This window comes from Heterodontus francisci, chromosome 33 (genome assembly GCF_036365525.1).
Source record: "Heterodontus francisci isolate sHetFra1 chromosome 33, sHetFra1.hap1, whole genome shotgun sequence".
Lineage (NCBI taxonomy): Eukaryota > Metazoa > Chordata > Chondrichthyes > Heterodontiformes > Heterodontidae > Heterodontus > Heterodontus francisci.
In genome coordinates, this window is record NC_090403.1 from 46,073,101 (window position 1) to 46,100,118 (window position 27,018).

Genomic DNA, 27,018 nt, shown 5'->3' on the forward strand with positions numbered 1-27,018 from the left:
CATATTACTTGGAAGATAAAAATTTACATGGAGTAGAGGAACAAAGCAGCACAAATATACAAATTCCTAAAAGTAGCAACACAGGTTAATAAGGCCAGAACAAAAGCAAACCAAGCACTAGGGTTTCTTTCTAGAGAGATAGAAATGAAAAGTAGGGAACTTATGCTAAACCTATTTTGAACCTTGGTTAGACCACACTTGAAGTACTGTGGAGGGTTTCATTGCCATTTCATCAAAAGAATATGGAGGCACTGGAGAAGGTGCAAAAAAGATTTACAAGAATGACACCAGAACTGCGAGGTTAAATCTATCAGGAAAGGATGAACAGGCTGGGTCTCTTTTCTCTTCAAAAGCAAAGGCTGAGTGGTGACCTAATAGAGGCCTATAAAATTAGGAAAGGTTTTGATAGACACAGAGTGTCTCACTTGTGGGGAAGAGCAAAACTAGAGGCAATATGAGATAGTCACTAAGAAACCAAATAGGGAATTCAGAAGAATGTTCTTTGTCCGGTGAGAGTGACGAGAATGTGGAACTCGCTATTCCAGGGAGTAGATGAGATGAACAATGCAGATGCATTTAAGGGGAAGCTAGACAAACATATGAGGGAGAAGGGAATCATAGAATGGTTACAGCCCATCGTGTCTGTGCTGGCTCTCTGCAAGAGAAACTCAGCTCGACCCACTCTCCTGCCCTTTCCACATCGCCCTGCAAATCTTTTCCCTTTAGGTGTTTATCCAATTCCCTTTTGTAAGTCCCAATTGAATCTGCCTCCACCACACCCTCAGGCAGAGCATTCCAGATTCTAACCACTTGTAGCATAAAAAAGTAGAGGGTTCTGCTGATAGAGTTAGATGAGGAAGGAATGGAAGGAGGCTCGAGTGGAACATCAGTGCCGGCAAGGACTGGTTGGGCCGAATGGCTTGTTCCTGTGTTGTATATTCTATGTAATGGCTTAATGGGTATCAGTTATACAAAGTAATCCAAATTAGTGGTTCAGCAATTCAGTTTCTAATTTGTGCTGAATTACCAGATGTTGGCCAAGCATGAGTTGGGTAGTTACAACAAGTCTTAAAGCAGTAGTGTTATCGGTGTTAAATTTGAGAGCCCCAGGGATTGGGTTTGGGACTGTATAAGATGAGTTTTGTGATGCAGAGCTCACAGTGTGGAGGCCCATGGGGTTGGGAGCACAGGTTACAGTGTCAGGCCCAAGGGTCTGTGCATCTGATGCACAGTACTCCAATTTATGACAAAGGAGAAACTTTCAAAGTGTTTCTGAGGCGGTGTTGCCAGCTTGAATTTGGGAAGTAAAGGAATATCTAGTCAAGGTTTCCAATGTGGACTGGTATTCAGTGAGTACCACCAGGAAGTGGACACTGCGTGTGACTGGAAAGGCTTTGGCTGCACTCCACGGTTGAATGGGCTGCTCACTCTCACTGTCTACACTGACCTATGGAGAATGACCAGTTGTGGGGAGGTATGAAACAGCTGCTGGGACAAGGCTGTTGTGGGAGAATAGCTGTAACTAAAATTCTTCCAGTGCAAAAAACATCCAAGCCTAAATAGTAACAAGTAAAGCACCAATGAAAGTGCAGATCAGGTTAGGGAACACGTTCAATGGTTTTACTTTGCAGGGTTTAGTGTGGTATCAATCAGATGCACAAACCCTTGAGGGCTCGATGCATGAACAGCACCTCATCTTTCAGTTAGGCACTTTACAACCCTCTGGACTCAACATCGAATTCAACAATTTCAGATCGTGACAATTACTCTCATTTTATTTGGACAGCTTGTATTGATTTCTACTGTTTAATTCACCTCCACTGCCTTCCACCTTATCACAGTTCATCCCCTTTGTTCTTTCCTCCCATCCCAACTTCTGTACATGCTTAAACCCGGTTACATGTGTGACATTTTCCAGTTCTGATGAAAGGTCACCGTCCTGAAACGTCAACTCTGTGTTTCTCTCTCCACAGATGCTGCCTGACTTACTGAGTATTTCCAGCATTTTCTATTTGTATAGCACAGACCATTGTGCCTGACTGCTTTCTCCCTAGCGGAGAGGCCACACAATTCAATCTGTAGAGTCCTGGAATTAGGGCCAGTGGAAATTCATGAGAAAAACTTAGGTTTTTTAATTCTTTCTGAGGATCTCCACATCTGTAAGATTTCCTTGTCTGTGAGCATTTCTTTGCAGTCAAGGTTGGTCCAAACAATATACATAAGAGAGTGGCCCAGCAGTGTTTCATGCTAACAGTGAAAGCTAACATGCAGGTGCAGCAAGCAGTTAAGAAGGCTAATGGTATGTTAGCCTTTATCACAAGAGGATTTGAATATAGGAGTAGTGAAGTCTTGCTTCAATTGTATATATTGGTTAGACCGCACCTGGAGTACTGTGTGCAGTTTTGGTCCCCTTACCTTAGGAAGGATATTATTGCCATAGAGGGAATGCAACGAAGGTTCACCAGACTTGTTCCCAGGATGGCGGGACTGTCCTATGAAGAGAGATTGGGGAAACTGGGCCTGTATTCTCTAGAGTTTCGAAGAATGAGAGGTGATCTCATTGAAACCTACAAAATACTTAAAGGGATAGACAGGGTAGATGCAGGTAAGATGTTTCTCTTGGTTGGGGAGTCTAGAACCAGCTAACACAATTTCAAAATAAGGGGGTAGCCACTTAGGACCGAGATGAGGAGAAATTTCTTTACTCAGAGGGTAGTGAATCTTTGGAATTCTCTAGCCCAGAGGGCTGTGGAAGCTCAGTCATTGAGTATGTTGAAAGCAGAGATTGACAGATTTCTAAATACAAATAACATAAAGGAATATGGGGATAGTGTGGGGAAAAAGGATTTGAGGTAGATGATCAGCCATGATCGTATTGAATGGCAGAGCAGGCTCGATGGGCTGAATGGCCTACTCCTGCTCCTATGTTCTTATGTTCCTTGGTGGCCGGCCTGTTGTTTCAGGATTTGTAAGTGTGTTAAATGCTTGCATTGTCCTGAGGTGCTCAAGCCTAAAGATAATTAAAGTACTGCTGATTTACCTGGCTGTATTTTAAATAGAATTGAATTCAGACATTTCTTTACTGGATTCTAACACAACGGTTATATGGAACCTGTTCCAAACCAGGATACCCACAGCATTTGGGCATTGCATGTGCTGTTCTGGAGTCACTTCACTTGTTTGTTTTTGCAACTAACTAGCGTGATCACATCTGCCAAGCAACAGCTGGCCCACAGACAAATTCGGATTTCAAGCTTTACCTCAGTGTGAGAAAAAAAGGATTTGTTTCGGCCGAGGAAGTCAAACTGTCCACATGAAGGGAGATTGCGTCACACAGCGAGAGGGATGGACCTATCGGGGGAGGGGGGTTGGCCACAGACTTTCACAAATAGAGTTTCAAATACATGTTTAAGTGTGTCATTGTATTGAGGGCCTGACGTTTGACATGGTCCTCATCTCTCTGACAGAGATTTCCTCTGTCACCTCCGTCTAAGTGTTCCTTTTGGTCGCAGCAGTTTTCATCAACACATTCCTCCTGGCCATCGCTGACCCAGCATCACCATCAGGGAAGCATCAGAGAATGTGGGTGGGGGTGGGGGGGTACCTCCCCTCTCTTTGGAGCCATGTCACAGATTTTTAAATTCCTCTTTCCAGGTCCGCAGACTGCTGTCCCTCAACCTCCTTTGCAGAAGGACACTGAGCCGTTAAGTAAAAATTGCCTGGGATATTGTGTCATGTTGGTGGGTGACTCACCCACATCGTGATCATTATGAGAAACTCAGAAGTGTTATTTAAATGATGTCTGGCCATCAAAAGTGGGCAGGCTTCCACGTCACGTGACATTGTGACCTCATCGCCTGCTGGAGAAGCCGGTGTTGCTCTGCTTAGAGCAGAGAAGGCTAAGAGGAGATTTAATAGATGCGTTTAAAATCATGAAGAGTTTCGATATAGTAAAGAGTAACTGTTTCTAATGGCTGAGTGGGACAAACTGGATTGCTCTTCAAAACAGCTGACACAGGCTCGATGGGCAGAATGGCCTCCTTCTGTGCTGCACTATTTTATATGATTCTACTATTCTCTCAGTAGCGATCAGGAGCAGGACTCCTCCCTAAATTTCCTTTCTCTAATCTGGACGTTGAGGCCAATTGTAATGTCCCTACCACCACCCTAGCTGAGATCAGCATAAACCGGGAACTGATTTATGACCTTTATCATGGTTCATCTACCCACTGGATTAATGTGCTGGGTGGCAGAGTGGGAGGATACGGTTATTTATTCTCCAAATTTCTCTCATCCTCTCCTGAAATCGCCAACTGACGGCATGGATTCAATCACAGAGGAGTTGGTCACCTTCTGCTACCTCACCCAGGTTGCCATTTTCACGCCCAAGCCTGGGCGTTGAATATGCAAAGGCTATTGGCTGGTGAAAAGATTGGAGCTGAGTGCAATTTGGTCCTCACCCAACAGGAAAATTATCAGGAGCTGGAATCCTGGTGATTGATTCCTCATTGTATATTGGATAGTCAAAATGATACCTTCTGTGTTCAGGCGATCTGGCCTTTCAAAATGGAGCCATTCCCAAATCCAGGTGAGCTAAGATAGATTCAGTCCAGGTAAGGGATAAACATGGTGTAATATCTTCCCCATTCCCAAATATATATCTTTTAGCTCCCTTCTTGCCCTTGACTGGCTGGTTATAAAGGAGCTTTGCCAGAACATCTGGTTGATAAGTCTTGGGCGTAGTCCAAATTCAACACAGATGTTGGATGAGGCCATGTTCACGTCAGGGACAATGCTGTAATTTGAGCTGGCAACTGGTCGGGAAAAGAAAAATGAGGAACACTAAAACAGTATAGCACTGTGCCTCCTAATCCCCAAAAAGCAACTCAACATTGCAAACATGCCTTGATTTTAACAGGTTTGATAATGAGACATCTCCCCTAAAAAGTTGTACTTTTAGGAACAGTGGGTGTGCTCTTACTTATAAATAGTCATTTGGTAGTACAGAACTTGAGCATTGCTGAAAACAGAGACATTTTGTTGAAGCTTTGCATCTTGCACTCATCAGGACAATTCACACGAATAACAATGTAAGGGAAAACAACAAATTTATACTGTATGAGAAGTTGATTCATTGGCAAGTGGATTCTGATTGGTAGAGGCATTGCCATGGAGAATGCATCCGTTTATGGTGACTGACAGTTAAATGCCAAGGTTTGTTTGAAATTTAAACCAGGCAGCTTGGCTCCGATTGGTCAAAGCATTGACCTGGGGAATGAACCAGCGAATGGCTGTCACGTATTTTGTTTAGCTGAAACAGGCGCAATGTGTATACATGTTCTTTCTGTTTGCAAAGAACAGAGTCCTGTGTATTAATATATGTAGCTTCCAGTAATTGCAAATGCACCACACTGCGAGCCCGACTGACCATCTTAAATTGGTTGTCAGTGTAATTCTTTAGCACACTGAGGATTATTTAGCAAATGTTGTCCAATCGCAGAATCACACCTAATGTTGGACACTATGTCTTGAGTTTTGCAAGCATGGGGTGGTTGGGTACGGCCTGTACCTTGCCCGTTGTGAACAGTGGAACGGACATGTTGTTTGATACGATCCACCTACGGCCTATATACCTAGCATCACACTGGCATTGAAATTCATATGCCAAATATACCACATATACTAATTTGTGTGACAGTAGCATCCTGTGAGTGGCGAACACAATACGTGTTGCTACTGCACTTTGGGACTACAGCCCAGCTCAAAAAAGATGTCGGGGAGCTGGGAAGGCAGGTAAGTATTGGTTGCCTCGCCGGGGGTAATCGGTCGGGCCCCACCGAAGCAAGGGTGGTCGATTGGGGGGAAGGGGGGCGTGTTGGGTCTTGGGGGATGGTTGGGGTAGTGGGGACAGCCCTCCATCAGGTGCCCGATCATGAGGGCCCCCCCACCCAGGATTCTCAAGAGCCGCCTGCGTTGTCAGGCAGCCGGCAGGCGCAGACCCTTAATTGGCAGTTAAGTGGCCACGTAGGGCCTTGATTGGCCTGCGGCAGGTGGGCCGCCCTATGTAAAGTGGTGGCGAAGGCAGGAGCAGGTCGGGAAGGCCTCCAGGAGTTCCCCGCTCCATTTTACGTCACCCCTGTCCCCGTCCTGCTCTTTGTGGTGGCGTAAAATTCAGCCCAGTGAGCGAGAAAGGAATTACATAAACTGCACAACACAGAAACAGACCATTCAGCACAACTGGTCTATGCCAGTGTTTATGCTCCCACCCCTTTTCATTTCACCCTATCAGCTTATACTTCTATTCCTTTCTCTCTTGTGAGTTTATCTAGCTTCCCCTGAAATGCATCTATGTTATTCACCTCAACTACTCCATGTAGTAGCAAGAAAGAGAAAGGGTAAATCTGGCTAGAGATGAGAGAAGGCTTGCCCATCAAAACTGGCGTGGGGGTTTCATTCGCTGAACAGAAGTTAGAATGTATTCCACCTTCATCTTGCTCAAAGTATAAACAACTAGAGCACAACACAAGAAGCCGGAAATATGAAAACGGAGGCTCTTACAGTCCATCGCCATGCCGACAGCAGTACATTTCTTGAATCGGCAGAGCTGACATTGGTTCCTGGTGATTTTGTCAATCATGCAGCAGCCGTCATATTTACAGGAATAGGCAGGGTGCAGGTTTTTCTGGATTGTTCTCCTGAAGAAACCCTAAAAACGAAAGAAGAGAAACGTGTAAGAATGGGGATATCTGTAACTCAGCAGCCCATGAAAAGGTTATGGGGGAGGTGGGTGGTGGGGGGGGGGGGCGGTGGAGGGTGGTGTTAGTTAGATTCGGACTTTGTGCAAAAGTGCAAGAACTGGTGATATTGAATCGGCAGCTCATTTAATGTCTCTCCAGATTTCTATTTCCATTAAAGGCCATTTGTGAACAGATTGGGTTTTAGCAACAATCTGGCAGCTTCACAGTCACTTTTACTGGTACTAGCTTTTTAATTCCAGGTTTTTAAAAATTCTCTGGGTTACGAGTCCAGTAACAATGGGCCCAATTTTAACTCTGTAAGTGAACGGGTTTTGAGGCAGTTAAAATTGGACTCAATGTTTCACAAAGCTCAAGCTCCATTTTAAGAGACATCGGGGGAATGTTGGGGGAATAGCTTTTGTGAGTTTAATGAGGCTCCACAACCCATTTATTGCAGCAACAATTGGAATCTTAGCCATGCATCATCTGTTCTGAAGGCTTGATTCAAACACTGGAGTCATTTTTCTGTTTCAATTGCTAATTCAAATTCCCCTAATTGTTTCCAGAGCTGCCATTAAATTAATTTTGTTTAAAAAAAAATTTTAATAATTCAATCTGTGTGATTCCTTGTGTAATTAGTACCCTCAAAAAGGCAGCCTCTCATTTGAGTGTTACGAGTAAATTGGTAACAAATTAGCCTCACATTCATTGGCTGGCATATCATTGTGAAGATTCCTCAGTGAGAATAATTAGGTTTGTAATTCGAGTTATATAATTTTTGTTGTGCTCTACAGTTTTGCTATTCCTTTCTACAAGTAATTTGTGCTGTGACTTTGATTCCAGTCTCTCCAATGTTATATTAATTTCTGTTATGCTATAGTTCGGTTATGCTAATCACAAAGCAAATTACAGTAAGACTGAGTGATCCAATTATTTTTGTTAGGCAAGGGTCTTAAGGGTTATGGATTCAAGGTGGGTAGATGGAGGTAAGATACAGATCAGCCATGATCTAATTGAATTGAAGAACAGCCTCCAGCAGCTGGATTACCCGCTCCTGTTCCTATGTTTCTAAAATATCAATGTTAATGGATTGTTTTCGCCATGCTTCTGGGATTAAATGATACATCTCCTTAGAAACAGCATTTATATTAAAAGCTAACTTAAGGTGGCAAATCTTTTCTCATCCAGAATTCTCTCAGATTTCACCATTTGTCATGAGTGCAGCCAATATTAGTTTCTTGGGGTAGTTCTTATCCGTTCTAATTCTCCAGCTGTTCACTACCAGATCTGTAAAACCTGTAAGACTGTCAGATGCTATAAAAAGCAGAATAAACAGGGTGTTTTTTTTTTCTCTTCCCAGACCACTTGTAATGTCCCTAATGCTGCGCTCGCTCAGAACAAATACTGAACCTGGAAATGAGTCTATGTGGACCAGGATTAGGCCATTCCACCCCTCGGGCTTGTTCCATTACTAAATTCATAGCTGATCTGCATCTGGACTCCATTGGTTCCTTGCTTAACAAACAATCTATCAACTCAGTTTTGACATCAATTAACTCCCAGCCTCAACAGTTGGACAGAGAGTTCCATATTTGCCACTGTCTTTATTCACTGTACCACCGGGAGAACTGAACTCCAGAGTTGTACTATTTGTTAAGACCCTTTTTAAGTTTTGGCCTGGTGAGATAAAGGCAACAGTTCCATGCTCCACTTCCTCCCGGCCCCTCCCAATTAAAACACCGGAATCACCGTCAGATTTATCCTGTGAGGATGGATTCCGTGGAATGGGTCTCATCTGGATGTCACATTGAATCTATACGTTGGAAATGGTCCTGCAAGTCCTTTGTGACAACAGATAAACCGTACAGGCGCCATGTGGCTTTTGATTTCTGAATCACAGAACTTGCTTGGCATCTGGGAAAAATCAGTACAGCAAGTCAAAAGCCTCCTCGCCAACCTGCAGGGCGCTCAGTCCTGCAACGATTGGTTTAAAATATGGTGCCCGTTATCTCTTTACCTCATGGCTCTATTGGCTAAACTGGAATTGCGGTAACTCTGGGAGCTTAATTCAGTACAAGACGACTAAGAGCTTCCTCTTTGGCAAGGGTTGGCAGCTGCCAACTGGTGTCTCATTGCAAAGTGTTCGTCAGGCCCGTTGACTGCATTTCGAACGACTGGAAGTCAAGTTCATTCTTTAGTGTTTTAAGCAGGCAGAGAGCTGCACAGTGAGAACAAATATTGGTTGCGGAACCCTTATTTGGTAAGCAGTGATGAACGTGACACTATTCTTTTCCCCACAAGAGGCCAGTTACCGGCCTTTGAAACTCAGCAGCCATGAAAAGCGAGACTGAGATCACATAAATAATCATATGACAAGTGCAATAGGTTTGTCTTTTGGGTAACTAAATAGCTAAAAGAGAACAGGTCTACCTCCAGTCTTCAGGCTTCTCCTCCATATCACAAACAAATCTTGGCTGGGTAGAAGTGGAGAGGTTGGGTAGGTGATCTCTGCCAACATTGCTGTGGAACCATCTACTCAAGGGCAGACAGATGTCAATTCTCTCTCGCTGTGGGGACCTTCTTGGCTTCTCCTCGTGCTATGTAACTAACACTCCCCAGATGTCGGGTAGCAAATTCATCTCCTGGCTGGAAATGTCCTCTGTGGCATGGTGTGTTGGAGCTGGAGCTAATCAGTGGGAAAATGTTGCTCTAACTTCACAGTCTCTCTCCCACTAATAAAATCCAGCATTCCCGTATGAAGTTGAAAACAGGAGAACCAGGAATTACATCAGCTTGCAAAATACATCAGTTAAAAACTGAAGTGCCTCCATTCCGAACAGTAGGAGGCCATTTGGCCCAGTGTGCCTGTGCTGGCCCTTTGCAAGAGCAATCAGTGCTCACGTTCAGATTTTGAGAGGTTCAGCTCCTTACTATTACAAAACTTAACACCGCACTTTCCTTCTCTACTCAAGCTGGACAGATTGAGCAGAACTCGGGCTCCGTTGTATTACAGTGTAGACATTTCTGTGGCTGGGAATGACCTGTGCCATTTCATTAACTGGAAACTTCTGGGGCTTGGGTTCATAATTGAGAGTAGAGAGTTGCAACAAAGGTCTTCTCTCTCCTACGTGAATTGAGGTTTGAGTCTTAATTAGTTCATACTGGGTTTAAGTTCTCATAAAGCTCACAATTCATAATTCAGCACTGATGGACAGCCTCATACAGCAAGGTAATAAGACGGATGGTGTAAGAAATTATGGAATCCACATTGTGTAGCCCAGAGGGAGCATTACTCTACATCTAGGCTGGGATTTTATCCAGGCAACAGGGGTCTTGACCTCCGGCAAAAGTGCTACCGAGAACCGTTCTGTGGGAGACCCGCCGGATCAACTGCCAATTAGGCACTTATTTTTTTATTTTTATTTTTAATTTTTTTTTTATTTTAGAGATACAGCACTGAAACAGGCCCTTCAGCCCACCGAGTCTATGCCGACCAACAACCACCCATTTATACTAACCCTACAGTAATCCCATATTCCCTATCACCTCCCTACACTAGGGGCAATTTACAACGGCCAATTTACCTATCACCTGCAAGTCTTTTGGATGTGGGAGGAAACCGGAGCACCTGGCGAAAACCCACGCAGACACAGGGAGAACGTGCAGACTCTGCACAGGCAGTACCCAGAATCGAACCCGGGTCCCTGGAGCTGTGAGGCTGCGGTGCTAACCATTGCGCCACTGTGCCGCCCATTAACTGGACATCGGCGAGCCTTCCACAGGATCAAGGACCCTGGAGACAGAAGTCCTGCCCTCAATCAGAGGCCAGCAGCTCTTTATCTGAGCAGCGCCACCATGGAGCTGATGGCTGCAGCCGGTGGAGCACCTACCCAAGGCCCAGGAGCGGTGGTGGACCCAGGCCACCGGTAGGTCAGGGCAGGAGGGGTCTCGCGGGGTGTGGGGGTCCCAGGGGAGTGGTGGTGGTTCTCAGTGGGATTCCCCCCCCCTCCTTTCCCAATGCTGGCAAGCAACCTGCACAGTTTTACTTGCCGTGCTTCCTCTGCAGCAACAGGCCCATCCGCTGCTGGGCTAATTGCAGCGGTGGCGGGATGAGGCCCTTAATTGGCCACTTCAGGGCCCAATTGGTGATGGGGCGAGAAGGCTGTTCATAGGCCTTCCCACTCCAGACTTAATTTCGGAGGAGGCGGGAAGGTGGTGGGTACCACCACCCCCTCACCCTGCCACCATCCCACCCGATTATACGCTCTCCCCACCTCCAAACCCGCCGCGGGGGAGAGCATAAAATTCCTCCCCTAGCCTCTGTTACAGCTAATCTGACAATGCTTGATGCTGCATGCCTGAAAGAAGAACAGTTCCATTCTCCATCCCTTAAGTACAAAGAATAAGACACCAAAAAGATATCATTAACTGGGCAATGAACACAGAGCAGGTAAGTTTACTTCTCTCCCCCGCTCTCCTGAAGCTATCTCACCCAAGTGGCCAGTCTTCACGTGTCATCCTGGATAAGGAAGATCAAGAGAGGATATGAATTTATGTAGGACCTTTCCCATCCCCCCAAAAGCACTTCATAGCTAATGAATTACATTCAAATTAAGTGTAGTCGCTGATGTGGAAGTGTGGCAATCAGTTTGCAAACAGCAAGGTCCAAGCAGCAATGAGCAGAATGACGACATAAACTGTTTTTGTTGGTTGAGGGATGAATATTGGCCAGAATTGCCTGCTTTTTTTCAATTAGTGCCATAGGATCTCTCATGTCCACCTGAATAGGCAGACTGGGCATTGCTTTAACGTTCCTTTCCAAAGATGGCGCTCCTCCCGACAGTGCAGCACTCCCTTCGTACGGCACTAGATTAAATGCTCAATTACTAAAGCGGGACTTGAAACCGAAGCCCTGCTTGTTATTTGAAGCCCCACTCTCGGATTTAAGCACAAAATCTAGGCTGAACCTTTGATTAGAACTGAGCCATACAGAGCAGACAATGTTAATTCAATCCTTGGGTTGCGATGAGTTAGCTGATCGCAGGAATACTACAATTACTACAATGGGGGAATAAAGTCAGCCAGGGTTTTCACTTGTGATCACGCCCTAGTGGTTATCTGCTCAAAAATATGGTGTCACTGGCATATTTATTATCCATCCTCAATTGCTTTCAAGAAGGCGGTGGTTATGCACCTTCTTGACAACCGAGTGGCTTGCTAGGCTGTTTCAGAGGCCAGTTAAGAGTCAATCACATTGCTGTTTGTCTGGAGTCATATATAGGTTAACAGATTTCCTTCCCTATGTGACATTAGTGAACGAGATGGGTTTTTACATCAATCCAGTAGTTACATGGTCACCATTACTGATGCACAATTATTCCAGATTTATTTAATTGAAAAATTCCCCAGCTGCGACGGTGGGATTTGAACTCATATCCCTGCATCTTTAGTCCAGGCCTCTGATTTACCGTTACAGTAACATAACCACCAAGCTACCATTCCCATGGTGGAAGTCAGCTGAGAGCAGAGTTTACTTGGCCGTGACATTGCCATGGCTGCAATACCTGCTGACACATCTGCCTAGATTCCTGTGTAGAGGCACTGGAGGTTGCTGAACAAGGAATTGCATCCATTGCATAAGCTTTCAGCTTTAGAACAAATGCACAGCTTGCCGTGTTACAGAGCTGTACAGATGAGGAAACTGCCAACTTTGTGCAGGGGAGAATAGGGAAAAAATGCAAATGTGCTTGTTAAAAAATACACATCCTGGACTCTGTAAAAAAAACAAGTTAAACATTACCATTTATATTCAACCAAGTAAAATGGGGTTTATCTCACCTTACAGCCTTCGCATGTGATGCAGCGGTAATGGTATCCTGTCGCCTTATCACCGCAGACTACACAGGGTTCATCCTTCTCCAGATAGCTGGGAATGTACCCTGAAAGACAAACACACAAAGAATCAGGACAGGCAGAGGTATTCCTCACACACAGTGAAATGAAGAAAATGCACATCACAGTTATACGGAGAATTTCAAACTTGTGCTCTTGAATTCCTCTCCCTTAGTGGCTTAACGGGTAAATAAAGAACAAAGTTGCATTTATGTAGCACCTTTCAAGACCTCAAGATGTCCCCAAAGCCTTTGCAGCCAATGAATGACTTTCAAAGTGTAGTCACTGTTGTAACGTAGGAAACGCGGCAGCCAATTTGCGCACAGCAAGCTCCCACAAACAGCAATGTGATAATGACCAGATCATCTGTCTTAGTGACGTTGGTTGTGGGACAAATATTGACTGGGACACTGGGGAGAATTGCCCTGCTCTTCTTAGAATAGTGGGGTCTTTTACGCCAGCTGAGAGAGCAGACAGGGCTTCAGTTTAACATCTTGTCTGAAAGACGGCACCTCCGAAGTGCAGTGCTCCCTAAGTACTGCATCCAAGTGGCAGCCTGGATTATATGTTCAAGTCCCTAGAGCAGGGCCTGAACCTGAAACCTTCATACTCAGAGGTAACTGCCGTCACAATCCACGGATGACCCCTCTTATTCTTAGGCGCTGGTGGTGTGGCGCCTCACCCCTTGCCAGTGCAGATCAGAAAACCTGACCAAGCCTGCAATTTTCCACCCACGGATTTCAAAGGACAGGAAATCAGGAGGTGGGGGGTGGGGGGGGGGGTGGCAGGGGAGAGCAGCATGCTCATAATTTCCTGCTCGATCTGGCAAGGTTCCTTGTGGGCTCGGAGAGCTTGGGCTTTATTGTGTCATAAATACCTGGCGACGTGTCCACAAAAAGCAAGTAGCAAGTGGAAAAACAAACAAACTCGAGTTGGCAATGGGCTGAAATCCAGTAAACAGAAGTATAACACACAGTAAAGCAGGTCCTAAACTACCATTCGGGACTTACATGTAGGAATATTCGGGGAGATTTTATGCTCCTGGCACATGTTGGGAACACAGGGGAACACAGGGGAAGGATTTCTCACCCTAGCCTATGATTTTTTATCCATTCAAATCAATGGGCAGTAACTCCATAGACGGGGGTGTGCAGCTTCATAATATGAACTTCCAGCATGTGTCAGATTGGCTAAAGTGGAAAATCTTCCTTAAGGTGTTATCTAACTCTAAAAATAATCATCCGGAAGTGGATTAATGATTTGCGATTTGTCTTAAATACCACAATTAATATCATTAGATCTTGGGCCAAGGAAAGGAATTCTTGGGGGAGATGTATTCTAGTCACAGTACCGCCTTCCATTTTATAAAAATAAAATACTCTCTCATAATCTTTTTAATAGCTCGATTTTGGAACCCGCATGGGGACCTTTGACCTGGACCTGTCTCTTTGCCAGTTGCTTGGTGATGTCACTGATGGGGAATGTCCTGCAACTGTTCCATTACAAACTTCATAATGGTCTGAGAGCCACAGCGCGCCAGCAAAACAAAAAGAGAAAGAACTTGCATTTTTGTAACGCTGTTCACAATCTCAGGATATCCTGAAGCACTTTACAGCCAATGAGGTACTTTTGAAGTGTGTCATTGTTACAATGTAGGAAATGTGGCAGTCAGTTTGCACACTGCAAAGAGCAATGAGATAATGACCAGATAATCTGTTCTTTAACAATGTTGGTTCAGGAATAAACATTGACCAGGATTCCATGAGAACCCCTTTGCTCTTCTTCAAATAGTGCCCTGGCCACCTGCGAAGGCAAACAGGACTTCAGACCGAAAGACAGCACTTCTGCCAGTGCAGCACACCCTCAGTACTGCACTGGGGTGTCAGCCTGGATTACGTACTCAAGATTCCAGAGTGGGACTTGAATCCATAGAACCATAGAAAAGTTATGGCACAGAAAGAGGCCATTCAGCCCATCGTGTCTGCGCCGACTGAAAAAACTAGCCACCCATTCTAATCCCACCTTCCGGCACCTGGTCCGTAGCCTTGTAGGTTACAGCAATTCAGGTGCAGATGCAGGTACATTTGAAATGAGTTGAGGGTTTCTGCCTTCACCACCGATCTGGGCAGCGAATTCCAGACATCCACCACCCTCTGTCCCCTCATGTCTCCTCTAATCCTTGTACCAAACACCTTAAATCTGTGCCCCCTTGTAACTGACCTCTCTGTTAGGGGAAACAGATCCTTCCTGTCTACTCTATCTAGGCCCCTTTATAATTTTGTACACCTCAATTAAGTCACCCCTCAGCCTCCTCTGTTTGAAGGAAAACAATCCTAGCCTATCTAATCTTTACTCATTGCTGCAATGTTCAAGCTCTGGTGAATTCTTGTTCACGGTGTTCCAATTATAAGGCAAAGAAATTAGCACAAACAGGCTTTCTTTGGTTTAAAGAAGAAAAGTGAAATTTATTAAACTTACTTAAACTCTAATACGGTTCATGCCTACAGATATACGACGCGCCCACGCTAGCATGCACACGTGATATACACATGCGGATAGGGACAGAAAAGAGAAGAAAAGATTAAGTGGAACAGTTTGAGGCAATATCTTGTTACTGTGCTTCGCACACAGTATAATCCTTTTGTAGGTAATTCTTGTGTTTCGTTGGGGCCCAGTATTCTGCTTAAACCTTGTTCACGTAGGAAACTTTTCTCTGAGGTTCATGTATCTTCACAAGATTCAGTTCCCTGACAGATGAGCAGGCAGACAGGAGAGGAGGTAATTCTTGCTTCAGTTCCAGGAGCAGACGGCGTTCTGAGTTCAAATTCTGTTTTTCCAGTTTAAAACTCCCCTTGTTGGCCAGCAGGTGGTCATGTGACCGACTAGTTTGATCAGGTTTCTTCTGTGTATTGGGGCGGGGACTGGTTCCTTTGTTTCAATACTAGGCAAATATCCTTCCTGCCAGCCAGGAGCTTGCAATTTTAACTTTTAATGTTCATGTGGCGAAATCATGTGTGGCTCAGTCTTGGCAGGTGGGGCTTTGCCTGACACGGCCACACCCAGGGGAATGAAACGCGAATTGAAGAAAAATGGCGTATTTCATTACAGAGTTTGAGAGAAATATAAGATACAGAAAGAAAACCGTGCATTACTCTCATTCATTTCCAATCATTCATAACTCATAAAGCTTATTAAAACTGGTCTGTTCTGGGTGCCAGGGCTGCTTTAACTTTCTCTTTTTTTTCTCAGCTTATTTAGTAGGGGGTGGGTCTATCCTGAACTCTGAGTTATGCAAAGAATTTTGGCTTCAGGAATGGGTGGTTCCCTTTTCCTCTGATTGTGGACGAGGATTCTTTGTTACTCTCCCCTTTGTTCTCTGGGACACTCCTACCTCCAGGTATTTGTGCAGACTTAACTGCATTCTCCTCTGACATTTCGACTAGGTGAGGCATCACCCTCACGGTTTCTGTGACCCCTAGAGGTCTCTCTTTGTCTCTGCAGGTTTCTGTAAATGTTGTTAGCAACTCTGGTGGGGTGCTTCTAGAGTCTGCATTTACATAGGAGGATGTGGGGTCTAATTTTTCACATTTTTTGAAGTCGGTTGACCAGACAGTAGGGGTTTTCATCCAGAATTTTTTCCAGACTTCCTTTAACCTGTCCTTTGGGTCACATTTCCCCTTCTCTTTCTAAACCTTTGCCAGCCATGTGCCTGCCTGTCCCCTTTTGTTCTCAGCGGGGGTCCTTTACAGTTCACGATCCCTCTGCTGGAGGGTCCTCCTAACACCGGTACAGGACTTAGGGGTGCAGGTTTCACTGTGGCTTGGGGTTTCCCCTCAACCTGGGACATGTGGCAACTTCTGCAGTACTCCACCACATCTTTGTGGAGTTTTGGCCAGTCAAACTACTGCCTTATATGGGTTTTGGTCTTTTGAATACTGGCATGTACAGTGACAGTAGTCTCGTGGGCCCTTTTTCATATTTCTCCCCGGTACCTCTGCGGCACCACTAACTGGTGAACTGTTGTCCACTCCTTGCTTTCAGGTCTGTGAGGAGAACTCCATTTCCTCATCAGTACCTCATTCTTTAAATAGTAGCAGTCAGGGACTCCCTCTGCTTCACTTTCAGACTGGGCAGCCTGTGCTAACTCTCGCAATACTGGGTCGGCTCGCTAAGCCTCCGCTAGGGAAATTTTTTAAAATTCATTCCCTGGGTCTCCTAATTTCCCAAAGAAAGTCTCGGACAGATAGACCTCATGGTCATCTGCCTGCAGTGCCAATTCAGTCTCCTCTGGGGGAGCTGGTTTGATCATGGCCTGATTCATTACACATTCAGGGACTTTGCAGGGGACCGTCTCCTGCGACTGCCCTGTCTCTCTGACCTCCTGCGGTCTTTCTTTCACTGCTGTGGGGGGCTACCACCTTCACCCCCACCAGATCATTACCTAGGATCAGGTCAACCCTGTCCACAGGCAAACTAGGGACAATCCCTACGGTCACCGGTCTCGAAACAAGGTCGCACTCCAGGTGTACCGGTACAGGCATACACTGCCCTCCAATACCATTCACCACTATTTTGGTGTTCACTGCACTCTCTGGGGGAAAGGTCAGGCCTTTTTCCAGTAAAAAAGGATCTAGTGGCCCCTGTGTCCCTGAGAATCACTACGGGCTTGCTTGCCCCACTCGAGAGATATGGGATTACTTTCCCTCAAGGTTATGTGGAGCAGGCCTGAAAGAGGCCTGGGACAGATCAGCCATGGTATTATTAAATGGCGGGGTAGGCTTGGGGGCTGAATGGCCTACTTCTGCTCCTATTTCTTATGTTCTTAAAACCCTGATAACCTTCAGGAATCCTATTAACATTATCTGCACTGGCTGTAGTAAGCGTCTTGGGTCTCACTCTTACTGCAGTTAAAGCCACAGCTTGTTCTGTGTTTTCCATCAGGGTCCCGTCTGCACTGAGCAGGTGTGCCCTGATTAACCCAACCAGTTTCCCCTTTAGTTTTCAGCAGTCAGCGTTTAAATGCCCTGCCTTATTACAATGGAAGCACATAGGTCTCCAGGTCTCACTCTTGCTCACAGCATCTTCCGTTTTGGCTGGAGGAGGGCCCCCTGTATCTCCTGCTTTCCTTTCTCTTCCAGGACTGCCTAGGCAGATATCATCTTCCCACCCTTTGTCCTTTTCGGATTTGTGAGGGTGATTAGGAAAGGTTCTCCCCTGGGAAACCGACTTATAAATTAAAGCAAATTCATCGGCCAGAACGGCTGCTTGCCGGGCTCCCTGAAACCTCTACTCCTCTACATGGGTCTTTATTGAGAATGGGAGAGAGTTATTAAATTCCTCTAACAGGATTATTTCTCTGAGAGTCGCATAGCTGAGCTGTATTTTTAAAGCCTTCAGCCACTGATCAAAAGCCAGCTGCTTACTTCTTTCAAACTTCAGATAAGTTTGATTGGCTTGATTTTTGAGGGTTCTAAACTTTTGGCGATTGGCTTCAGGTACTAATTCATATGCCCCAAGGATAGCATTTTTCGTCAGTTCATAATTTGATGAACTCTCATCTGTAACAAGGAATAAACTTCATGGGCTTTTCTGGTTAGTTTGCTTTGCAATAAGAGAGCCCAGGTCTCAGCTGGCCATTTTAGCTGCCTTGCCAATTTCTGAAATGACACAAAAATCGCTTCCACATCTTCCTCATTGAATTTTGGATTTAATTGAGCGATTTTTAGCAATTTTGTTCCCAGCCCTGAATTCTGCTCCTCTATATTGGCACAAGGGTTACTCTGTCGCCCCCTAGTTAACTCAAGCTACTTCAACTCTCTTTCTTCACATTCTTTCTGGAATATTCTTTCTCTCTCTCTCTCTCTCGTTCCTTCTCCTGTCTTTCTTTCTCTCTGTCCTGCCTATCATTTTCTTCACGTTCCGTTTAAAAGGCTTTCTCTTTCTCTTCCTCTTCCTGTTCCTTCTTGAAGGCTGTTTCTTTCTCCCACTCCTGTCTCTTTCTCTCTTTTCCCTCTAATTCAGTTTCATTTGTTCCAATTGTATCTTTGCTTGCAGTACCCTGTCTGGGTTTGCTTCTAACATTGCTTCCGCATCTTCAGATACAAGGGAAAAATGGTTGGCCACTAATCTTAGGAGTTCAGACTTCCTAGCCTTGCCACATACAGTGATCCCACACTGCTCAGCCATTTTTCTCAACTCCTCCATAGACAGTACTTTTAACTTCTCCCAAGTTACTTCACCCTGGCTTAGAGAGCTACTCGCTTCAGTTGCAGACATGTTAATATTCAGTTACACACAACCACAAGAAAACCTGTATTGATTCGCTCTTTTTGATTGGGAACAATTTGGCTTTCCCACTTCCAATTTCACTCATTCATCTGTGGGAAAAATCCCAGATGCTAGCCCCCAATTTCTGTTACGATCAGGTGAGAAGGGTGTCTAGAGGTCTGTTACTATCTTCATCAGTCACATGACCGACTGGTTTGACCAGGTCTCTTCTGTGTATTGGGGCGGGGACTGGTTCCTTTGTTTCAACACTGTCTGGTACTATGCCAATGTCCTGCCAGCCAGGAGCTTGCAATTTTAAGTTTTAATGTTCATGTGGCGAAATCATGTGTACCTCAGTCTTGGCAGGTGGGGGTTTGCCTGACACCTGGCAACATTCTTGTAAATCTCCTCTGTAATTTTTCCAAAGCAATTATGTCCTTCCTGTAATGTGGTGCCCAGAACTGTACACAATACTCCAGTTGTGGCCTAACCAGCATTTTATACAATTCCAGCATTACATCCCTGCTTTTGTATTCTATACCTCAGCCAATAAAGGAAAGCACTCCATATACCTTCTTCTCCACTTTATCTACCTGTCCTGCCACCTTCAGGGACCTGTGGACACGCACCCCAAGATCTCTCACTTCCTCTACCCCTCTCAATATCCTCCTGTTTATTGTGTATTCCCTCGCTTTGTTTGCCCTCTCCAAATGCATTACCTCACACTTCGCCATTTGCCACTTTTCTGCCCACTCAACGAAACCATTGATATCATTCTGGAGTCAATAGCCATCCTCTTCTCTATCAACTACACAGCCAATTTTTGTGTCATCCCCAAATTTCCCAATCATGCCTCCCACATTTAAGTCCAAACCATTAATATATACCACAAACAGCAAGGGACCCAACACTGAGCCCTGTGAACGCCACTGGAAACCGCTTTTCCACAACCTTCTGACGAGAGTGCTACCAGCTGAAAGTACAATTATCTTTGTCCTGTAGTATGTATGCAAGTTTCAAAACACAATGTAAAATTGTGAATAAATGTCGATCATTCTTCAATCATTCACATGAACTTGATCGCACCATATTCGGCCTTGGGAAGGATCTAGCCAGCTTCTGAGGTGACAGCAGCTGCTCCATCATAGAACTATAGAAGGTCTGAGACTGGCCAATACTGAATGAAAGTAGTTGTAAAATGCACAGTCAGAACCCTGAAGCTACCACCTGAGAATTTTTAATTTTGAAACAAAAAAATCATTCATGGCACGTGGACGTCATTAGCAAGGTCGGCATTTATTGTCCATCCCTTGAGAAGGTGGTGGCGAGCCTTCTTTTTCAACCACTGCAGCCCGTGTGTTGGGGTGTCCCTACAATGCTGTTCGCTCGGGAGTTCCAGGATTTTGACCCAACAATGATGAAGGAATGGTGATTTATGTCCAAGTCAGGATGCTGTATGACTTCAAAACTTCATGATATTCCCATGTGCACTTGCTCCCCTTGTCCTTCTAGGTAGGAAAGGCTGTGGGTTTGGCTGCTGAAGAGGCCTGGGGGTGAGTTGCTGCTGTGCACCCTGTGGACAGCAGCCACAGTGCATTGATTGTGGAGGGAGGGAGTGTTTAAGCCAGTGGTTGGGGTGTTGATCTGGTTTGTCCTGGTTGGTGTTAAGTCCCTTGAGTGCTGTTGGAGCTGCACCCATTCGGGCAACTCTTGCTTTTTAATTGTAGGCCTGGAAAAGCAAACAATTGACCAAACATTCCATTTACAGGAGGGAACTCATTCAGTGGTGCAGTCACTCCAAGGGTGATTTTCCTGTATTTCAAGTATTCAAGTACACCCCTCGGAGACGGTGATACAATTAAAAAGTAATGGCATCGGGTTCAAGGGGCAGGATTTTCCTAGCCCTGTGGAGGCAGGAGTAAAGATGGGGGCAGGACGGTTCCCTAATGCATTCCCACCGCCGGGGAAGTTTCCCAGCAATGGGCAGGGAAACAGACTGACTTCCTGCTGAACGAAGGCGGGCAGCCAATGAAAGGCCCCAATTAGGGGCAATTTAGTTGGCCCATCGGCAGTTTCCCAGCGCCGGAGCAACCCGCCGGGAGACTTCCAGCCCCATGGAGACTCCCTCCGGCAGTCAGGGGGGCCATTGAAACCGGAGGCTTCACGGCGCAAAGAGGGCACCGTGGGCAGGGAAGGCAGTCCTCGCCCCTGCAGCCCCAATGAGGCATCCGGAGGGCTTTCCCCTCCGATCAGAGGGGCCTACCTGCTTAGCTGCACTGAATTTTTATTTTCAACTTATCTGTCTGAGGGCACCTCCACGTTGAGGCACTCTCGCGGTCCCTGACCTGCCTCAGCAGCGCCCACCTCTCCTCGTGGGGCTGCCAAGGCTTCAGAGCCGCCAGTCCTCTGATTGGGTCGGCAGCATCGGGAGCCTGCCCGCTGTCTTTAATTGGACGCTGGAGACGGCCAATTAGGAGGCAGCCTCTGGGAATATCTCCGTGCCAGTCCCGCTGCCTGCAAGTGTGGGCTTGGGACTCCCACTTGGTCCCGATACCCACAGGAAAATTCAGCCCATGGACTTAGCTTAATAAGCATGTGCAAAAATAACGGCACTTCACAAGGAACAGTTGTTAATTAAAGGTTTTATAGAACAAATTCCAACTCATGTCAACCAGAACAATGAGGCTCATTAAACAAGTGATTGAGAATCTAAAGCATCTGCACTGACATTTGAATGAACCTCAACAGACTGAAAACCAGATAATGTTGCTTTCAAATAGGAGTCAAAAGCTCATTAAAAAGAGCACATTCTGCCAGCAATCTGTCCCTGCGGAAGTTAAGATCCCATTTACTGTAGCACTAACAAGTCTGGCGCTTGAGTAAAAACTGAATGTGCTAGGAGTATCAGCAGGGTAAAGAGAAAAGGTAGGTTGATGTTTTCAAAGTTGTTAGCTAAAGCATCCACACTCCAAAATGTGAATTTGTCAACGTTCCTTACAAAAACTGACCGACCTGCTGTTGGTCAGCTATGTGGCCTGGTCCAATCTGCACCTTCTCCTTTGTTATCTCTTGCCCAACCCCCACCTCACTTGTTTATAATCTGTGACTTTTCTAATATTTGTCAGTTCCGAAGAAGGGTCACTGACCCGAAACGTTAACTCTGCTTCTCTTTCCACAGATGCTGCCAGACCTGCTGAGTGAATCCAGCATTTCTTGTTTTTGCTGCTGTTAATTTCCATTGGCCTGGATGGTGCTTTGATAATGAGGATGAAACTGTCAGGGCTTGCAGTCATTACTCCACTGAAACTGACAGCAACTTTGCAACTACTCACATGAGCAGAATAGTGTGGAAATCCAGAAGATGCCGACAGCGATTTAACGCTTCTCCAGAGTACACTGTTGAGGTCGCCCCAGACTGCAATCAATGGGAAATCTATGAATAGATGAGAACTTCTACTCTAACACTGTTAGTCTTGCTGTAAAAACCCTTGAAAAAAGTTACACCTTGTTGAATGAGGTGTAACTGGGTTTTTAACAGTGCACTATTTTCATAATTACTGCTAAACACCCTCGCTAGCCCTGAAAAGCTAATTTCATATTTGTAGAATGTCAAATTTCTCCATTTTGATAGAAAAATTACACAAATCATAAATCATTGATTTCACTATCTGAAATTTTTCATTAAAAGTAAAGGGATTCTGTGCTTTTAACTTCCTGGTTTGCTGTCTGTGAGAATACTTCAATGTGATTGGCTGCTTACCCTGCTTGCAGTCATCAATGCTGCCGGATGATTGGAGATCGTCTTGACTTGGCGTCAGATTCAAACTGATGTTCGGAAAGGGGAAGTCTGCGCCACAGAAGTCACTAGATCTTTGCGGGAAGCTTTCTCCACAGTCAGCAAAATGCACCATCGCTTCTCTGATGACCACAAAATCCAGGCCAATATCATTTGTTTCCATTTCAGGTTTGTCGACATAACGGTCACTAGGATTTTGACTTTGTCTGATAGGGTTAAACAGGTGATAGCATTGACTTCAGTGGAAATACAAAAATCGGAAGAGATGTAAAACTGGCTGCTGACTTGCTATCATTTGTTTTGTATAATTGTACAAAGTCGAGATCCTACCCCTTTGTATTTCAAGCTAACTCGTATGTGACGTACCCTGAGAGATGTGAGTTCGGTGATATTAGCATTGGGCAGTAAATGCTGCCCTTGTCAGCAAAGCCTACATTTCAAGAAAGAATTTTTGAAAATCTTGGGAAAAATTGCACTAATGTCCAAGTGGGAGAGCCTGGCTTCCTCCAATCTGACCCCCTGCATGGTCCAGCAATCTGCGGATAAGATTGCTCGTTGCACTAAATTTAGTGAAAAATGATGCTCGTACAAAGAAGGAAGTGCTATTTTCTACTCACTTCTGCCTTTTACACTAAGCTTACCGTAGGAGTAATTTAACATCCCCTCCCCTCATTGTCCGCTGAAAGTAATTGAACATCTGCTTGAAGAGGAAGCTTTTGAAGCTGGCTGGTGTTGTAACAAGGTGGAGGGACTAAGGAGGAGAATTCTAGAGTGCCGGGGGTGTGTTAGGAGATTGGAAGAGTGAATTGGGACATGGAGCTGGAAGAGATTGTAGAGCTCAAGCATAGTGAGATTATGCAAACAAAGTGGATAAAATGACTGCTATATGATAGGATGTAGGGGAAGCTAAGCAGACTGCAGGGATTGTACATAGTGCTCATCACATTACCACAAGTACTGTCTTTGGACATTGATGGTAAATAAACGTAGATCAACACTCCCTCCTTATGAGCTGGTGATAACAAGGTAAATCAGTTGATCAGTCTCTCTCATGTTAGCTATTGATGCTTTTCATTATCTTGAGATGTAGTTTAAGTTCCATTGAGCCTATAATTAATTATAATGTTTTCTTTGCTTGGGGATTTTAATGTAAATGCAACACCAGGTGCGAGAGATAAACATGGTATTAATCAGATAGATTCTCCTGACTGCAGATCTACAAGGCAAAAAGGTCACATTTGCTTCCCCGATAGAATGACAAATTGCATGGAGGTCACAAAAAGGGCAATATTTTAATGGAAGAGTAAGATAAAATCACGAATGTTAACACATTTTCAATGATTTAGGCTGTCTGGCCATGAGGTGACAGCTGGTAAATGGCTGCTTGCTATGTAACCAAAGGAAATTGCAGTTCTATTACACAGTTGCCATGATGGATTAGGTAAAGCCACAATCATCCATCAGCCAATAAGATTGGAGAACAAAAAATCTGTTCTGGAACCGTCCCCAAGAGCAGAGAGAAACCACCAAGAGTGGGTGGAACAGACAACACAAACTTCCAATGGAAAGATCATTTCATTATCCAATGACTTTTTTACAATAACAAGGCAGTAGTACAGGTCATCTAGAAAATGCTCTCAGTTAATTATTTCATCCATAGCCATAGTCGTTGTAAAATGACCCCTCAATTCCAAACGAATCTCTCTAATGGTTGGGTTAAGCGCTGAAATGACATTCATAATGGCTGCCAATCTAGACTTTACAGCATGGTTTACATTTCTCCATGTGTATGCCTCATTTTTCTCAACCCCCAATAACCAATATCTCAAAATATCCTCCTCAGTGAGAGGTGAGAAACAGCGGCAAGCTATTGGATGGAGGGAGGAGTAGGTACATGTAGATTATGGACCTTCGACAGCACCTTCCAAACCCATGACCTCTACCACCTAGAAGGACATGCAGCAGATGCATGGGATCTCCACTACCTGCAAGTTCCCCTTCAAGCCACACACCATCCTGACTTGGAACTATATCGCCGCTCCTTCACTGTCGCTGAGTCAAAATCCTGGAACTCCCTTCCTAACAGCACTGTGGGTGTACCTACCCCACATGGACTGCAGCAGTTCAAGAAGGCAGCTCACCACCACCTTCTCAAGGGCAATTAGGGATGGGCAATAAATGCTGGCCTAGCCAGCAAAGCCCACAACCCATGAATGAATAAAAAAAAAGTAAGATCTCTCATTGTAGATCTGCTATTGTAAATCACTGGAAGAAACACACAGCACTATCTTCTGGATTGCTGCTGCAAACTGAAACTTAATTATCGACTCCCTCTAGTGGCCCTACATATCAAGTGAACAATAAAGGAACAGTATGCTACAGACCACTGCTGGGAGTGCTTGGTGATGTTACACCAAGTCAGTAATTAGACTTGACATATATATTTCTTAAAAACCACATATAAATTCTAGAAAACCGTAATATATTCATGCAGGATGATCCATTTAGTTTACCACAAGGTCCTGTTGCTAAGACAACGGAGTGTATACAAAGATGGAATAAAATACATAAAACAAATTAAACTGGTCAAAACAAGATTGCATTAAAGTGCAATCAGATCAGATTCCCTACAGATGAGAGTGATGAAACTCTGCGAGGTGGGGAGGAGGACACAATGCCTGCAGGGAGTTGGTGGGGTGGAATTTGGTGAAGGACCAGGATCTGCCAGGTTTTTATCCCTAAAATTCTAACGGCAGGGATGTTCCTTCTATCCTGACATCATCTGAAGAGGCACGACTGGTCAACGTCAACCCCTGTTGGCCGTTCTGCTTTTACAACTACCACCCTAAAGTATGCCCACCTGAAGCAGGGGTATCTAATGTACTTATAGAGTGATGGGGTTTTGATGCTGTTTTATCATCGGCAAATTAATTACACAACAATCAATTGCAATTGGGGGGTAAAGGGCAATGGTGCAAGTTTGGCTGCAACGGCCCACCCCCAATGGGGCAACAAGAGGCTACCCTGATTGTCATGGCCCCTGGTGGGGTGGAGGTGCACAAGGGGGGAAGGGGGAGAGGGGAGAGGGGGGAGAGGGAGGGGGAAGAGTGAGGGGGGAGAAATGAGGGGGGAGAGAGAGGGAGGGGAGAGGGGTGGAAGAGGGGGGGAGAGGGAGGGGGAGAGGGAGGGGGGAGGGGGGAGACGCTGGTGTTAAAAATCTCTCAAACTCAACTGCAGCCTCAGTAAAGTCAATCCATTAGCAAGAGTTTCACTGCCAGACAAGACACATGCTATGTCTGCTGGAGCAGTATGGGCTCAACTTTTGCATCTGGCATTAGCTGGACATAGGAGTTTCCATTGGGAGGGTGGGTGGGAGGGTGAGGGAGGTAGTGGGATGCTTCATATGCTGTACTTTGCCATGGACTCTCTAATAAAATGTGTATTCTACATTATATCATGTAGATGTCAGCTGTGGCTCAGTGGTAACACTCCAGTCTCTCGAGTCAGATGGTTGTGGGTTCAATACTCCCTCCAGAGACTGGAGCACCTAGTCTAGGCTGACACTCCAGTGTCAGTACTGTGGGAGTGCTGCATATCTACTTTCTCAGGTGGATGTAAAAGATCCTATGGCACTATTTTGAAGAAGAGCAGCGGAGTTATCCCTGGTATCCTGGCCAATATTTGTCCCTCAATCAACATTGTTAAGACAGATAACCTGGCCATTATTTCATGCAGTTTTTGTGACCTTGCTGTGCGTAAATTGGCTTCCGCATTTTCTAGAGTGCAATAGTGACGACATTTCAAAGGTACTTAAGTGACTGTAAAGAGCTTTGGGACATCCTGAGGTTGTGAAAGGGGCAAGTCTTTTTTTGAATGGATTCTGTATCACAGTATGCATTCTATATCATACCATCTATTCTGTATTTCATTATGTATGAGGACCTGTGCTGCAGAACTAGCCACACATCTAACCAAGCTGTTTCATTGCAGCTACAACTCTGGCATCCAACTGACAACGTGTAAAATTGCCCTGTCCTGTCCTCAACAATCAGGACAAATCCATATTGACCAGTTACCCTCTATCAGCCTACTCCCAATCACCAGCAAAGTGATGAAAGTTGTCTCCAACATCTCTATCAAGTGGCATTTACTCATCAAAAACATGCCCACCGAGGGTCAGTTTGGGTTCCGCCACTATCGCTTGGCCTAAGACCACATCACAGCCTTGGTTTAAATATAGACACAAGAGCTGAATTCCAGAAGTGAGGTGAGAGTAACTGCCCTTGACATTAAGGCAGCCTTCGGTCGAGTCTGGAACCAAGGAGC

General features: G+C 45.1%; 1 protein-coding gene across 6 annotated transcripts in view; it reads right to left on the reverse strand.

The window, feature by feature from the left end:
- LOC137348172 (thyroid hormone receptor alpha) overlaps positions 1–27,018 on the reverse strand; it is a 320,012-nt gene that overhangs the window by 21,418 nt on the left and 271,576 nt on the right. For all 6 annotated transcript variants that reach the window (XM_068013470.1, XM_068013471.1, XM_068013472.1 and 3 more), the window contains 2 exons: positions 12,576–12,676; positions 6,559–6,706 (listed from right to left, as the gene is read on the reverse strand). In XM_068013470.1, the coding sequence (XP_067869571.1) occupies positions 6,559–6,706; positions 12,576–12,676 (249 nt within the window). The remainder of the gene's footprint in view (positions 1–6,558; positions 6,707–12,575; positions 12,677–27,018) is intronic.